General features: G+C 36.0%; 1 protein-coding gene across 1 annotated transcript in view; it reads right to left on the bottom strand.

Annotated features, from left to right (window-relative positions):
• ATP13A4 (ATPase type 13A4) overlaps positions 1–18,385 on the bottom strand; it is a 176,220-nt gene that overhangs the window by 81,561 nt on the left and 76,274 nt on the right. The window contains exons 7-9 of the mRNA XM_011981336.1: positions 18,158–18,292; positions 12,618–12,687; positions 696–830 (exon numbers count right to left, since the gene is read on the bottom strand). Coding sequence (XP_011836726.1) covers positions 696–830; positions 12,618–12,687; positions 18,158–18,292 — 340 coding nt within the window. The remainder of the gene's footprint in view (positions 1–695; positions 831–12,617; positions 12,688–18,157; positions 18,293–18,385) is intronic.

Below are 18,385 nucleotides of genomic sequence, written 5' to 3'. Positions count from 1 at the left end.
TTATAGAAGTATCAGCTGAACATCTCATCATTATGCTATGTCAGTGAGAAATCAAGGCAGTGTAATCTTAAGCAAGTCACCTCTCTGGACCTCAGTTGCTGTGCCTGTGATGTGAGATAACCTCACAGGTCCCACCCAGCTCCAGCATGCCATTTGTAAACGAACTACAGTGAGTCCGAAACACCCAGTGTGTATTTTGGAAGCAGCAGGTTTTTCCAAATGCTGCCTCATGAATTTCTTAACATTTTCAAGCCAGGCCAGGAAGAATTTGAATGACCCCTGTGGGTTTCAGGATGTCGCTGATGATTTTCAAATCCTCCAAGTTTATTTAAAAACATGTTTTATTTAAAATAGATAAACATAAAAGTCACAGACAATTCTGAAAGATCTAATGATCTCTACAATCTTTTAAGGTAAATGAGAGGGTTGTAATAATCTTTTGTTCAAGAAAGAAATACTAAACACTCAAAAACTTGTTATTGTATCAAACTTAACACATAGAAAGAGCTTTAATTTGAACCCACAGATCCATTCACAGCAGGACTGAGTAAGATTTGTGGAAACAGAAAGGTCCCATAGCAGACAATGCTTTACAGCCAGCCCTTGTCATTCAGGGAGAGGAGGAGTAGGGACCACAGTAGCGAGGAGTGTGGGCCAGGCCACGGAGGTTGCCAGCTGTGGAGATAGAACTGTACCTGTCAGCATGCCTTCATCCACCACACAGCTGCCTTCAATCAGAACGGCATCACATGGCATTAGCACTTTGTTCCCTGTCAAAATTAATAAATCTCCAGGCACCAGGACGTGTGATTCCAGCTCTTGAACTCCAGCTGAAAGTGGGAGGAGACAGAGTTGAGTCAGGTTATTTTCCCACAAAAATATAATCCAACATCTGCTTAACTTGGATACCAATGAAAAAGCAACCACGGCATTTTTTTTTTTTTTTTGAGAAAGGATAACATTCCTCGACATTGATTCAAACTTTGAAAACAAAAAGAAAAGAATGTAACAAAATAGACTACATAAAATAAAAATCTTTGTGTGGCAAAATAATAAGAAAAAACTAATGACAAATTCAGAAACAAATTTGAAACTTACATTACAGATAAAAGGTTAATATTCCCAGCTGAGCACAGTGGCTCATGCCTGTAATCCCAGCACTTTTGGAGCCTAATGCGGCAGAATCATTCGAGCTTAGGTGTTTGAGACCAACCTGGACAACACCGCAGGAGCCCCATCTTCACCAAAAAATGAAAAATAAAACAATTAGCCAGGCATGGTGACACACACCTGTACTCCCAGCTACTTGGGAGGCTGAGGTGGGAAGACTGCTTAAATTTAAGCTCAGGAGGTTGACACTGTAGTGGGTGATGATCATGCCACTGCACTCCAGCCTGGGTGACAGGGCAAGACCCTGCCTCAAAAAAAAAAAAAAAAAAAAAAAAAAAAAATCCTAATAGATAATGAGTTCCTTTTAAAAAGAGATCTCTAGCAAATAACTGTATAGCAAAATTGCTAGATATTATCACTTCATACACACATACACGTGGTGCGTTAAGTGTCTGCAAAGCTGTTCATTCTTACCCATGATAAGAGAAATGAAAGTCCTTCCCTCCTTCCTCATTGCCTGCCTGCCTTCCTTTACTTCTTTTCTTCCTTATTCAGTCTTAAAGCTATTAGGGCCGGTGTAAGATAGGCATCCCTGCAGGGGCTGGGTGGGGTGGGCTGGCAGCCTGCTCTGGGGTATTGGAGCCTAAGCAGGATGGAAGGGTGTTTCCATGACCTGGTACAGGGTGTCAGAGCTTGAGCAGAGACAGAAGGGCCCCCATGGTGGCAGTGGCCTGCTGTGGGATGTGGGGACCCGAGCAAGGTGAAAGGGCGTCTACATAGGAGTGGGATGAGGGGGAGTGGGAGCATCAGTGGTGATGAAAGATTGGTTGCATCCAGGCAGAAATGGTACAATAAGTACAGTAATCTCCCTTGATCTCCAGTTGCACTTTCCATGGTTTTGGTTACCTACAGTCAACTGCAGTCAGAAAATATTAAGTGGACAATCCCAGAAATAAACAATATATAAGTTTTCCAACTGTGCACCATTCCAAGTAGAGTAATTAAATCTAGTGCTATGCACTCCATCCCACCCGGAACAGAATCCATGCTGTATACACTTCCTGCTTGTCAGTCACCTGACTATTACATTGCCTGTTGCAGTATCCCTGTGCTCATTTCAGGTTACCCTTATTTTACTACTTGTGCCCCAAAGCACAAGAGTAGTAATGCTCTCAATTCAGTTATGCCAAAGAGAAGCAGTAAAGTGCTTTCTTTAAGTGAAAAGGTGAATGTTCTCAACTTAAAGAAAACAAAACTGTATGCTGAGGTTGCTAAGATCTATAGTAAGAATGAATCAACTATCTGTGAAGTTGTGAAGAAGGAAAAAGAAGTTTATGCTAGTTGTGCATCGCACCTCAAACTGCAAACATTACAACCACAGTGTGAAGTGCTTAGATAAAATGGTAAAGGCATTAAATGTGTGGGTGGAAGACATGAACAGAAATGTGTTCCAAATGACAGTGATCAGACTCAGTACTACCCATGGTTTCAGGCATCTACCTGGGGTCTTGGAATGTATCCCCTGCAGATAAGAGGGGACTCCTGTAGATATAATGAGGTGAACTAGCCAGGTTTCTCACTGAAGAAAGGAAGTTACAGATAGAGAAAGAGATACAACTACAATAGACCCTGTGGTAGTAGATTCCAATGAAAAATATCAATGTACTAGATAGAGAGAGAGAAATAATATAGATGTAAATATGTGTGATTATAAGAATATATAAACATGTTTGGTAGTCTTTTTGTTTATACACCAACAGTAATGAGCACATCCAGTGCCCAGATTTTGGTTTCTAAATTCCCTTTCTCCCAATAAAAGGCTTCCTTAGAGAAACAACTGAGTACAGGCTGGGCCAAGAAAAGTATAATGTAAGCTAGAAGATCTTGTTGTGCCATTAAGTAAAGAAATGCTCAAAGAATGATGGGGACATATCACAAAAATATCAAAGCCAACTTTAAAGGGGTCTCACTGCCTAAATCTGTAACAATTTGAACATCAAAGTAAATAATGATAAGAAAGAACTATAACCATCAAATAAAATATGGATTTATGAGTTCATAATGACTTAAGTAAATGAATAAATAAATAAGGAGAAGAGACAGATTTTCCTTGCAGCAAAATGGCAATTAATTAATGTAGAAGGAGAGATAACATTAGAAAAATCATCATTTGGCAACTATCAAGGTAATAATTAATTTGGCCAAGAAACACCAATGTATACTAAAACTAGAGGGTGAAAAATTGATGAAGATGGTTTATTTATATCATCTCAAAGTATCTCTCAACAAAATAACCATTAATTACAAAAAGGAAAAGAATAAATATGCAATGGAGAAACCTGGCAGACACCATTTAATTAAGTAATATAAGGTAGCATCACCAGTAATACGACAAATTGAAATTATGCACCATCTGAGAGGAAGCAGTGAAAACACAGCATCATGTCTGTGATATTCCAGCCAAAAATGCATAACCTGAATTTAACTATGAGGAAACATCAGCAAATGCAAACTGAAGGACATTCTATAAAATAACCAGAGTCAGAAGAGTCAAAGTCACAGAATTTAACTAAAAATTGAAGATTAAAGAGATATAGCAAACAACAGCATTGTGTAATCCTATATCTCTTTTCTATTAGAACATTATTGAGATGACTGGCAAAACATGAACAAGGTCTGACCATTAGTTGGGAGAAATGTGTCAATATTAACTTCCTGGTTGCACTGTCCTTCATGTAGGAAAATGTCTTTGTCTTTAAGAAATACACAGTAGACCCCATCTGTCCAAAAAAAAAAAAAAAAAAATTAGCCAGGCATGGTGGCACACACTGGAAGCTGAGGCGGAAGGATTACTTGAGCCCAGGAGATTGAGGCTGTAATGAGCTATGATTGCACCATTGCACTCCAGCTGGGCAACAGAGCAAGTCCTGCCTCAAAAAAAAATAAATGAATAAATAAAATAAAGAAAGAAAGAGAGAGAGAAAAGGAACACACACAAAAGGGATATGCGGGTGATGACCACGGAGCTACATGTCAGCAACTTATTCTCAAATAGTTCTAGAAAAGAAGTTATTTAAACTATTCTACAACTTTTTTGTAAGTTTTAAATTACTTTCTAAAAAAGAGAGTGAGACATATGTATAAGATAACATTGCTCACCTTATGATTAGAAAAATGTGCAAAATTTCCAGCACATTCTATTGGCAAGGCTGGTAGGAATCAGTCACTGACACATTTCTGGTGCAAATGCAAACTGGCACAATCTCTACGGACAGAAACTTTGGCAACATTTTTCTAGCAAAAGTACATATGCACTTATTTCTTAACCTAGCAATTTTACTTCTCAGAATCCGTGCCGAAGATATACTGGCGAAAATATGAAAAGACATATGTACAAAGCTTTTTATTACAGCACTATTTGTAGTAGTAAAAAACTGAGAAAATTTTTTTCAATAGAGGATTGACTGAATAAACAATGGTTCCTCCACACAAGAGAGTACCATGCAGCTGAAATAATGAATGAAGAATATCTATATATACTAAATGGTCCCTGGGAAACATAGTTACGTAGGTAAAATATACACAGCAGGAAATACAGTTAAATATGTTTGATATACCTCTATTCATCTAGAAGACAGCAGTATAAATATATATCCTGTTTTGTATACATAATACAAAGCTATGAATATTATATATAATCTGTTTATATTTTTAAATGTAAGAATAAATAAAAACCAAAATGATGATTCTAGAGAGAATGAAGACATAAGTCAGAAAGGAGAGGGATAGGAACCAGACTCCCTGGAATATCTTCTGTCCTACGGATTTGACTCTCAAACCATGTAGATATTTTCTATATCTATACAAAATAATACAAATAAAAATTTGAAAAGCTAACACTAAAATCTAAAGCAAAAAGAGCAAAATAAACCTATCAAGTTGCTGGCATAACCAACAGAAAACTATTTTGAGTGACTTTAATGAACAATGTATAATTTGGCTGTACATTTCTAACGAGATGTCACAAATGGGAAAAAAAATTATAAAAACATCTTAAACTGTTTTTAGGAATTATATCAATGCTGAGTGCATTGGTTTGTCACTCTGAGGTTATTATATACAATGGGATAAAGCGAAAGAGTAATCTCTTCCTGTTATTGAGAATCAGAACTTTGGGTATAGAGGTAAGAGAAATACAAGTACAACGAATAAAGTAAAGTAAAAAGCCCATAGTTCTAAACTTGAATTGGAAATTATAAGGTCAGTATGACTATGAATTCTAAACTTGAATTGGAAGTTATGAGGTCAGTATGACCTCATAATGTATTTTATCTTAAAAAACTATTTCCTAAGTATGTTTTCTAAAAAGACCTAGAAACAATGACTAACACCATCAAAATGAGTACTTGTAACATTCTCATTGAGGTTTATAGTACCATATCTGGTACTGCTACTTCACTGTCCATTTTTACGTATGGAAATGGCTTTTTTCTTTAAACCTCATAAGCCGAACTCTGCTAGCTTCAGACTTTTCTTCTGTAGTTTTCTTGCCTCTCTCAGCCTTCATAGAATTAAAGAGTTAGGGCCTGACTCTGGATTAGGCTTTGTCTTACAGAAGTGTGACTGCTTTGAGCTTCTGCTCAGACCACTACAACTTCCTCCACATCAGCAGTAAGGCTGCTTCGCTTTTGATCATTTGTGTGTTCGCTTTTGGAGCAGTGCTTCTAATCTCCTTCAACAACTTTTCCTTTGCATTCACAACCTGGCTAACTGGTGCAAGAGTCCCAGCTTTCAGTGCATCTCGGCTGTCAACATGTCTTCCGCACAAAGCTTAATCATTTCTAACTTTATTTGAAAATCAGAAACACGTAACTCTTCCCTTTGCTAGAACACTTTCTAGAAACCAGCGTAGGGTTATTTATCGATCTAATTTTAATACTGTTGGGTCTCGGGGAGTAGGGAGGCCCGAGGAAAGAGAGAGAGAGATGGGAATGGCCAGTTGGGGAACATCTAACACTGATTAAGTTTGCTATCTTACATGAGCATGGTTCATAGCGCCCCAAAGCACTTAGCATAGTAATATCAAATATCACTGACCACAGACTGCCATAACAGATACAATCACAATGAAAAAGTCTGAAGCATTTCCAGAGTTACCAACACGTGACACAGAGATACGAAGACAGCACATGCTTTTAGAAAAACGGCCGGATAGACTTGCTCAATGTAGGATTGTCAGAAATCTTCAGTTGGAAACAAAAAATGCAGTATCTTTGAAGCACAATCAAGCAAGGGGCAATAAAACAAAAGTGCTTGTATATGTATCATAAGTATACCTACACACGTACTTGACTCTATTGAGGAAATCTGAACATTGCCTGTATAACTATTTTCAAATTATGAGGTTTTAAAAGATGTGATAAAGGAATTAAAAAGACTCTTTATATTTTAGAGCTATATGCTGAAATATTTTCAAATAAAATATAGTATCTGGGATAGTTCCAAAATAATATAGGGTGGAGAGTTAATAGAACAGATGAAAAAGAGATTCAATAGGTTGATAATTATTTAATCTGTGTGACAGGTACATGAGGTTTTATTATAGTATTCTCTCTACTGTTATATATGTTCAAAGTGTTTTATCATAAAAAGTATGGACAAAAAAATGACCAATTATATTTTTAAAAGGTAAAAATTCACTTCCAGCCAAAAGAGAATAAAAAGGACAAGAATTATCTTCCCACTGGAAACAACTGTATAAAAGATATGAAAAAATGGGTTTTAGACACTGAACATCAAACAACGAAAGAGATGGGAAACAAATAAAGGTGTTCTACATTTGCCACGCTTACTGTCTTTAAAGTTTCCAAGCCACTAGGCAGAGAAGGAAAACCAGACCAAGTCCAGATGACTACTGAGTTCAGAACACAAAGATGAGCATCGATAGAGATCTTGGCAGCTTGAGTTCATAGCTGGGGAGGTAACTGTTCAGAGGAGAGCCAAAAAGATCTGCAGAGGGTCTCTCCTTAATGTGAAGCAAACTACTGATCAGCACATTTACATGATGGAACTACTAGCAAATGAACAACTGAACATTTACATTTTAAAATATCATTTACAATAGCATCAAAAATATGAATTACTTAAAAATAAATCTGAGAAAAAGTGTGTAAGACCCATACACTGAAAACTGCAAAACACTGCCAAAGAAATCAAAGACCTAAACAAACGAAGCAGTGCTATATTCATAGAGCAAAAGATTGAAACATGTTACTATGTCAATTTTCCATAAATGTATCTATAGGTTCAGCACAATCCCAATAAAAATCCCAGCATTTTTTATGCCTACATCAAAAAGTCTGACAGAGCACAAATAGACAACCTAAGGTCACACCTCAAGGAACTAGAGAAACAAGAATAAACCAAACCCAAACCCAGCAGAAGAAAACAAATAACCAAGATCAGAGCAGAACTAAATGAAACTGAAACAAAACAAAACAAAAAAAGCCCACAAAAGATAAATAAAACAAAAAGCTGGTTCTTTGAAAAGATAAATAAAATTGATGGACCATTAGTGAGATTAACCAAGAAAAGAAGAGAGAAGATCCAAATAAGCTCAATAAGAAACAAAATGGGAGATATTACAGCTGATACCACAGAAACACAAAAGATCATTCAAGGATGCTATGAGCACCTTTATGCGGATAAACTAGAAAATCTAGAGGAGATGGATAAATTCCTGGAATTATACAACCCTCCTAGGTTAAACCAGGAAAAAATATAAACTGTGAACAGACCTATAACAAGCAGCAAGATTAAAGTGGTAATTAAAAAGTTACCAAGAAAAAAAAAGTCCAGGACCAGACAGATTCACAGGTGAATTCTATCAGACAGTCAAAGAAAAATTGGTATCAAACTTGTTGACACTATTCCACAGGAGAGAGAAAGAGGAAATCCTCCCTAAATCATTTTTTGAAGCCAGTATCACCCTAATACCAAAACCAGGGAAGAACATAACGAAAAAAGAAAACTACAGACCAATGTCCCTGATGAACATAGATGCAAAACTGCTCAAGAAAATACTAACTAACTGAATCCAGCAGCATATCAAAAAGATAATCCACCATGATCAAGTGGGTTTCATACCAAGAATGCAGGGATGATTTAACATCCACAAGTCAATGAATGTGATGCACCACATAAAGAAAATTTAAAACAAAATCACATGATCATCTCAACAGCCGCAGAAAAAGCATTTAACAAAATCCAGCATCCCTTTATTATTAAAACCCACAGCAAAATTGGCATAGAAGGGACATGCCTTAAGGTAATAAAAGCCATCTATGACAAATCCACAGCTAACATTATACTGAATGGGGAAAAGTTGAAAGCATTTCCCCTGAGAACTGGAACAAGACAAGGATGCCCACATTCACCACTTCTATCCAACATAATATTGGAAGTTCTAGCCAGAAAAATCAGACAAGAGAAGGAAATAAAGGGCATCCAAATCAGTAAAGAGGAAGTCAACCAGTCACTGTTCACCGATGATATGATAGTATACCAAGAAAACTCTAAAGGCTCATCCAAAAAGCTCCTAGAACTGGTTAATGAATTCAGCAAAGTTTCAGGAAACAAAATTAATGTATACAAATCGGTAGTTCTGCTATACACCAACAGTGACCAAGCTAAGAATCAAGTCAAGAATGTAACTCCTTTTATAATAGCTGCAAAATACAATAAAATACTTAGAAATATGCCTAAACAAAGAGGTGAAAGATCTCTGTAAGGAAAACTACAAAACCCTGCTGAAAGAAATTATAAATGATACAAACAAATGGAAATATGTCCCAAGCTCATGGATGGGTAGAATCAATATTGTAAAAATGACCATACTGCCAAAATAAATCTACAAATTCAATGCAATTTCCATGAAAATACCACTATCATTCTTCACAGAATTAGAAAAAATAATCCTAAAATTCATATGGAACCAAAAAAGAATCTGCATAGCCAAAGCAAGATGAAACAAAAAGAACAAACCTGGAGGCATCACACTACCCAACTTCAAACTATAGTGTAAGGCCACAGTCACCAAAACAGCATGGTACTAGTATAAAAATGGGGATATAGACCAATGAAACACAATAGAGAACTTAGAAATAAAGCCAAATACTTACAGCCAACTGATCTTTGACAAAGTGAACAAAAACAACAAGTGGGAAAAGGTCACCCTAGTCAACAAATGGTGCTGGGATAATTGGCAAGCCACATGTAGAGAATAAAACTGAATCCTCTTCTCTCACCTTATACAAAAACCAACTCAAGATGGATCAAAGGCTTAAATCTAAGACTTGAAACCATAAAAATCCTAGAAGATAACATTGGAAAAACTCTTCTAGACATTGGCTTAGCCAAAGGCTTCATAACAAGAACCCAAAAGCAAACACACACACACACACACAAAGATAAATACATGGTACTTAATTACTTAATTAAACTGAAAAGCTTCTGCACAGCAAAAGAAATAACCAGAAGAATAAACAGAACATCCACAGAGTGGGAGAAAATCTTTGCAATCTATACTTCTGTTGAAGGACTAATACCCAGAATCTACAAGGAACTCAAATCAGCAAGAAAAAAACAAACAATGCCATCAAAAATTGGGCTAAGAACATGAATAGACAATTCTTGAAAGAAGATATAAAGATGACCAAGAAACATATGAAAAAGTGCTCAACATCAGTAATGATCAGGGAAATGCAAATCAAAAACACAATGCGATATCACCTTACTCCTGCAAGAATGGCCATAATCAAAAAATCAAAAATTAACAGATGTGCACAAGGATGTGGTGAAAAGGGAACACTCTTACACTGTTGGTGGCAATGTAAACTGGTAAAACCACTATGGAAAACAGTATGGATATTCCTTCAAGAACTAAAAGTAGATCTACCCTTTGATCCAGCAATTCCACTCCTGAGTATCTACCCAGAGGAAAAGAAGTCATTACATGAAAAAGATACTTGCACGTGCATGTCTAAAGCAGCACAATTTGTAACTGCAAAAATATGGAACAAGCCCAAATGCCCATCAATCTATGAGTGGATAAAGAAAATGTGGCATGTATATAACATGGAATACCATACAGACATAAAAAACGAAATAATGGCATTTGCAGCAACCTGAATGAAATTGGAGACTGTTATTCGAAGTAAAGTAACTCAGAAATTGAAAACTAAACATCATATGCTCTCACTCATAAGTGGGAGCTAAGCTATGAGGATGCAAAGGCATAAGAATGACACAATGCACTTTGGGGGTTCAGGGCAAAGAGTGGGAGGGGAATAAAGGAATAAAAACACTGGTAATCCAGCCAGATATACAGCATTTTTGTGTTTTTCAGAATGTATTACAAATTTTTTTTTTTTTAAAAAAGAGCTACATTTTTAGTGTGTGCAGATGTGAATTTTGGCTTACAGAACTGTTTTTAATATTCATCTATGGTATTTTCTTGGCAAAGAAAATCAACATTTGTTCCCACTGCATGACTTTAATAGACAGATCAGTAGACATCCTAGGAATACTCTAAGGAAGCAACCCCAGGTTATGGAAAATATCTCATCAAACATTGGCATCTTTGAATTTTATTTGTGACAATTGTTTATGTTATTGTACATTTCATATTAGTACTTAATAGGAATTCTAACAGATTTTTAAATGAGCTTCTAAAGATTTACAAACTGAAGTCTGTATTTCTATAAATTATTGTAATTCTAAAGAAATCCCAGCATTTTTTAAAGAAATTGACAGGTTGAGTTCAAAAGTCATATGGAAACCCAAAGGGCTCAATAGTGTCAAAATAACTCTAAAAAAGAAAAGCAAGGCTGTAGGACTAACATTACCCTATTTCAAGACTTATTAACTTATTAAGACCTATTAAAGCAACATTGTATGGTATTGATACAAAAAAGCAAATACAAAAAAAGCAAAAAAATAAAATTGGGTAGGAAATCCAGAAACACATCCACCCACATGTGAACAATTGATTTTTGACAAAAGGTGAAAAGTCAATTCAGTGGAGAAAAGATAATCTTTTCAACAAATGGTATTGGAACGTTTGGATATCTGTTTGCAAAAAAATGACCCTCAATCCAAAAAAAAACAAAAGCCAAAATCAAAATGTAATATAGAACTACATGTAAAACCTAAAACTCTGAAAGACAATACAGAAAATCATGGTGACTTTGACAAAATATCTTAAAAATTACATCAAAAGCATGATCCACAGAAGAAAACATTGATAAACTGGACTTTAACAAAAATAAAAATGTCTGCTCTTGGAAAAACACTGTAAAGAGAATGGGAAGGTAAGTCATAGACTGAGAGAAAATATTTGCAAATCATTTATCTGATAAAGGACTTATATCCGTAATGTGGAATAAACTCAATTTTAATAATAAAAATAATCTAATAAACAACAAACTTGAACAAATACTTCACCAAAAAAGATATATGATCAGCAAATAAGAATTTGAAAAGATATTCAATGCCATTAGTCATTAGGAAAATGCAAATTAAAACAAGGATGAAATACTACCACACACTAAAGTGGCCAAAATTAAAACGACTGGCCATACCAAATGCTGTCAAGAACGTGGAGCACTTAGAATTCTCACGCTGCTGGTGTAAAACGGTGCCACCACTTTGGACACAAGATTGGCAGTTTCTTAAAATGTTAAGTATCTATCTAGTACATGACCCAGCTGTTCCATAGCTAGGTATTTTCTCATAAGAAATGAAAGAGCATGTCTATACATGGCTTGTACCTAAATGATCATAACACCATTACTGGGAATCGCCAAAGACTGGAACCCAAATATGCATTGACAGGTGAGTGGATGAACGAACTAGTGTATCTGCACAATGAGATAGCCTCAGAAATAAAAAGAATGAATGATTGATGCACTTAATAAAATGGATAAATCCCAAAATAACTATGAACTTTGATCTCCCCCTAAATTAACCAAAAATGTATTATAAAAGACCCCAAAGAATACATACTGTAAAATGCCATTTATGTATTAATATTGAGCCTGGAAATGAATCTACAGTGACAGAAAGCTGATAAATGATTGCCTGAGGGATGGGGGAGGTGGGAGGAAGCGGGAGAGAAAGCAACTAGAAGCAGGAACAGGGTAACTTTTGGGAGTGATGAACCGTCATTATCTTGAGGATTATGATAGCTTCATGGGAATATACACATGCCAAACATATCAAATACTACACTATAAGTATGTTAAGCTTACCAATGTCAATTCTACCCCAGTAGTAGTTCTTAAGGTAAAAAAAAAAAAAAAAAATCTTAAGTTCCTCATCCCTTTGAACAAATGCCTAAGGAAAAATGAATATGAAGATGAGAATACCAGGAGCAATCAGAAATACAAATTTAAATTATTTTCTGATTCCATGTGAATAGCACATAGATCTAAAATAATGGAACTTACCTTTTCTCCCACACACAGAGACTGTAATGCTATTATGTGACTCGACTAGATGGTGGAGTTTTACAGATTGCTGAAAAAGAAGGGAAAATGGAAAAGTGTTATCTATTTGAGCATAGTTTCTAGGTATTATTAAGTAAGGTGCTAGGCTTCTTTAAAGATGGAACACTGTCTTATTGCCAATTGAATGGAATGTACTGCCTACAAACAAAGGACTACGTAGCTCATTATTTAATTGAAAAAGCATCCAATTCCTAGTGATTTTCACCCAGCAGTAAGTATGTTTTCTTCAGCAGAAAGGAATTTCCAGCATGCTCTTTCCACTCAGAAGAGTTTTTGACACTGAACTCCAGCCTGGGCAACACAGCAAGACTCCATCTCAAAAAATATATAAATAAATAAATATAAAAATCAATAAATGAATAAGGAGTTTGATGGTTCCTGCTACTTCCTCATAATATTTGTTGTTGTAATACATGAAATATATGGGATGAGAGTGAATCAGTAAGAGAAATAAAAAACACAATTATATTTGATTCCACATTACTGGGAAACGATTGTGTAAAAGACCTCCTGCTTGATTCTGGGGGTTAAAAGTCCCAATCATTTAATGTGTTCATTTTGTAATCCTGATTTTGTCATTTAAGATACTTCCTAAATTCCCTAGCTTCAAATTATTTGCAAATCTGATAAATGTGTTCTAAAAATGATTAACAGAATAAGCCATTGTCAAAAAGACAGGTGTTTGGCTTTTGAGTAACTCATTCTTTTACTCATTTGTGCATTAATCAACAAACATTTATTTGGCAAACTTTAATATTTCAGGAATAGAATGAACAAAAGAGATATGGCTCTTAACACCAAGAAATTTACAATCTACTGAGAAAAGTAGGTTTTAATCAAGTAACTACATATATAAATGTATAATGACAATCAGGAATAAGAAGAAAAAATAAAGTACTTTTGGATCTTATATAGCAAAGGGAATCAATCAGGAGAAATCTCCCCTGAAGAAGTGACATTGAACCTAAGATCTGAGTAGGAGTTATTTAGTCAAGGGGTAAGGGCAAATCATGAAGATGAAAAAAAATTGGACAATTCCAGGTGGCATATCAAACTGTTCTGAGGTTAGAAAAAAGAGTATGTGTCAGGAAACAAAAAGATCTAGTGCATCTGGAGGGCAGAAAGCAAGGGAGATGCTGGGTGAATCAAGGCAGGAGAAAGAAGTCAAAGCAGCAGTTACACGTACACGTGCAGCAGCAGTTCGTAGAGAGGGCCCGAGGAATGTCCCACAGGGGCTGAGCAGGTATACTGTTTTCATAATAGCACTAAGACGTTAATTGCCTTTTAGAATCTTATTCTCGCACAAGTGTACAGTGGAGATGTCCAGAGGCTGAGTGGTGTTTCATATCACAATAGACTAAATGCAGAAGCAGTTACAAAAATCCAATTGTCAGAAATTTAAAAAAAAGAAGTACAATTATTAAAGTATTTAAATCAACTGATATAGAAATTTTTTAAAAGACTGCCACGGTCTGAATGTGACCCAAAATTCATGTATTGAAATCCTAACCCCCGAGATGATGATATTAGGAGGAGGGGCCTTTGAAAGGTGATTAGGTCATGAATAATTTTAGTGCCCTTATAAAAGAGGCCCAGGAGAGATGCCATGTCTCTTTCACCATGTGAGGATGCAGTAAGAAGGTGCCATCTCTGAACCAAGACGAGAGACCTCACCAGACACTGAATCTGCTGGCGTCTTGATCTTGAACTTTCCAGCCTCCGTAACTAAAGAAATAAATTCTGTTGCTTAGAAGCCAAAAAAAAAGAAAATCCAATTGTCGTCTATTAAACCAAACATAAAAGAGATTTGCAAAAATGTAAAATAATGCCGTTCTCCTCACTAAATTATTTTTATTTTGGAAAATACAGTTGTCTTTAAATATATATTTATATACAAATATGTTGTTATTATTTTAAAATAATTAATAAATATTTTATGATTCTGAGTTTTAATTCTTAATTTGGTAAATATCAATAGATATAACCTACAAGAAAGTCTGCGATGAGATTTAGAAGTTTATTGTAAGAGCAATGGGAATATTTTGAAGCATTTTAGTGATAAAAGCTTGTAAATAATCGTGTTCTGCAAGAATGATGTATGGAGGCCAGATGGGAGGTGATTGCAAGGTAGAAAACGATACTAACTCGAACCTTAATAGTGCTAGGGTGGAAAAAAGTGAATGATGCCAAGAGATATTTAGGAAGGAAAAATCAAAGGACTTCCTGTGTAATTGAAGGGAAAGAAGAAAGTTTCAAGGTTGGCAACCAGATTTCTGGCTTGTGCAATGGAATGGTCAGTAGTATCTGCTATCAAATCAGAAAAACCTAAGTGCAGATTTGAGGAGAAGAATCCTTGAGTTTTATGTTGAGAATGTTGAATTTAAGGTAATTTTTTGATATTAAGGTGGGGATATCAAATAGGTAGTTGAAGCTATGAGTCTGGAACTGAAAAGAGATATCTGGATTTGAGCTATACATACAAATTTGAAAGTCATTAGCATATGCCTTTGAAGTCATTGGCATGTACGGCTATAAAAATAATGAAGAATCTTTTATGCACTTGCATGAAAAGATCCTCAAGATATATTAATAGTAATTTTTTAAATAGCAAGTTAGAAAATAATGTAATTATGCTACCACTTAGATAAGAAAAAAAGAAAATACATATACTTGTATTTGCTGCGTTTGCCTAAAAACTTTTTTGGAAGATTACACAAGAAACTAATGTAAGCAGTTGGCCAAGTGGAGTGGGAGAGACAAATGGAGCCTTTACATTATATGCATTTTCCTGTTGTTTTGACTTTGGAACACTCATTTTTTAAAAGTCAGATAGAGAAGGACGAGCTATCAAAAGAGAATGGAAAAGAGCAGCTGGAGAGGATGCAGAGTGTGCTGTCACTGAAGCCAAGGAAAAGAGTGCGTCAGAAAGAACGGAGCAGTTAACTGTGTCAAATCCAACTGAGAGGTTTAGCGAAATCTGTACTGCGGAAAAAAAAAAAAAATCCACTGCAGGGGGACCATAACATTAGCAAGCAAAACACCAAGAACCCAATAAAAATTGATAAAGGACACAAAGAGTTCACAGTAAAAGAAATACAAATGGCCTAAAGTGTGAAGAAATGCTCAACTCATAACAGAAAACATGTGATTGGAGTTACCGAATTCTGTTTTCACTTATATTGGTAAAGATAAGAAAAACTTATCTACTGTTGCAAGGAATGTAAATTGGTATTACTTTTTTATGTACATAGAGAGATGAGGTCTCACTATGTTGCTCAGGCTGGTCTTGAACTCCTGGATCTAAGCTATCCTGCCACTTCAGCCTCCCAAAATTCTGGGATTACAGGTGTGAGCCTCCATACCTGGCCAGTATTACTTTTTTTAAGAGGCATTTTGACAACATGCATTAAAATAGTGTACCTAGCTTACGACTAAGTAATTTCAATTGCAGAAATTTTCTATATATCAATACAGGTATTTATAAGCATATATACTTGTTATATACATATGTATACATATGTAATATGTGTCATATGCATACATATATAGATGTATGAAAAGATATATGTGCAAGGATGCTTTTGCAGCATTGTCTTAGTAGCAAAAGACTAGAAACAACCAAATGCATATCAATATTGGACTGGTTAAAAATTATGATACATCTAGAGAAAATGTATTTGTGCAGATGCAGAACGATATTTAGGATATAATAGGTAAGAAATTCAAGTGGAGGCTGGGCACGGTGGCTTATGCCTGTAATCCCAGCACTTTGGGAGCCCGAGGCGGGTGGATCACTGGAGGTGAGGAGATCGACACCACTCAGATCATCATGGTGAAACCCTGTCTCTACTAAAAATACAAAAATTAGCCGGGCGTGGTGGCACACGGCTGTAATCCCAGCTACTTGGGAGGCTGAGGCAGGAGAATTGCTTGAACCTAGGAGGCAGAGGTTGCAGTGAGCCGAGATCACGCCATTGCACTCCAGCCTGGGCGACGAAAGCAAAACTCCGTCTCAAAAATAAATAAAGAAATAAATAAGTAAAATTCAAGTGCAGAATAGTGTACATAGGATATATTCATTCTGTTAAACAAATTAATGCATATGCATTTAATATTGCTGAAAGTATACAGAAAATAGGGTCCTAGTGGATGTATCTTGAAAGAGGACCTGAATACTTCGAAGTTTTCCCAGCGGGAAGGAGGCTTAATTTTTGTTCACACTCTTTTGTTCTGTTTGAATTTTATTTTTATCATAGCCACATATTGCCCTGTCTATTAAGGAAAAAAAAAAAAGCTAATTTTAAAAGAACTTTTTAAATTTTAAAATGATCTATGGGCTTTGGGATCACAGTGGCGACCTTAACAAGATTTGTTTAAATGGAGTCATGAGGGAGGAAGGCATGTCGGCATGACTGAAAAGTAAGAGGAACATGAGTAACTAATGATAACAGACACAGAGACGCTAGAAGTTTTACTGTGAACGGAAAAAGAGTGATATAGTAGTAGCTGAAGGCAGAAGCATGGTCAAGAGAAGAAACTGTTTTGTTTGAGTTTTGTTTTCAAGTTAGGAGAATTTGAGAATGTTAAATGTTGATGGGAAGGCTCTTGAGGAGAAGAGAGGAGTCACTCGTGGACTGCATAAGCACCCCAAGAAGGCGGAAGAGGATGGTCTCGCAGGCACGGCCAAGGGCACTTCCTCCACTGGAATGAGAGGTCAGGGCAGGAGGGGGCTGCAGAGATGAGTCATTTGGCACTCGGAAAGTGGGGAGTTGGACAATTTTCTGTCTTACGGCTTCCATCTTTTTTGTGAAATCAGTGATATCTGCTGAATTAAAGAAAGAGTGGAATATGAGAAGACGGGCATCTCAGACACCAAAAGACAGAGATGGCCTGAAACCCTCATTTCAGAGGACGGGAGAGTACCTCGATTAGAGATGAACAGAAGGCTTGCCCAGATGAGGTTGGAATTCGCAGATTTAGAGTGCAACCAACCAATCTGTTCTATGTAATTTTTTTTCCAACAGTATCTAGAAACCTGGTGTAGGCATAAAGAAAGCAGGAGTTGGACTGCGGCCTTGACAAATGAGTACCAGCCAAACATAAATGGCAAAGGAGTTCATATTAAATAGACTCCTCCACCTTCCATCTCTCTTCCACCATCTTCAAGTCCCATCAGTATTCTCTACATGCATTTTTTCACATATTCACAGTTCATAAACCTTTGCATGTTGTTCTGCCTAATTAGTCTTAAGTAAATTAAAGAGAGAGGAAAAATAACTTCAAATGTCAGAGATTGGAATGGGAGGAAAGGGAAAGAACTAAATTGTTGAACACTGCTTACTGTGCTACATATTTATAAACTTGGTCTCATTTACTATGGAGTAGGAAGTGACTATTTCCTGATACTCCTTTCTAACAAATTTTTAATAAAGTCACTATTCTTCCCTTTCTGAAACCATAGAACTAACAGAGAAACTCACCTCTCTGAGATCATATACGGTCAAAGATATGGAAATTATGGACATGATTATGATGGCGAAAGCATATTCCTTATAGTCTTCACTAAACCACAAACAGACACTGAAGAGTTGAAATATATAAAATGGATTTAGAACCTGTTGGCAGACATAAAAACAGGAAAGCAGGCGAGATTTTTAGGCTTCACACTTAGCTCTTTATTTACTTGTTTTCATAATCATCTTCATGAC

This window comes from Mandrillus leucophaeus, unplaced genomic scaffold (genome assembly GCF_000951045.1).
Source record: "Mandrillus leucophaeus isolate KB7577 unplaced genomic scaffold, Mleu.le_1.0 Scaffold224, whole genome shotgun sequence".
In the NCBI taxonomy this organism is placed as follows: domain Eukaryota; kingdom Metazoa; phylum Chordata; class Mammalia; order Primates; family Cercopithecidae; genus Mandrillus; species Mandrillus leucophaeus.
This window is presented reverse-complemented; position numbering and strand designations above follow the sequence as displayed.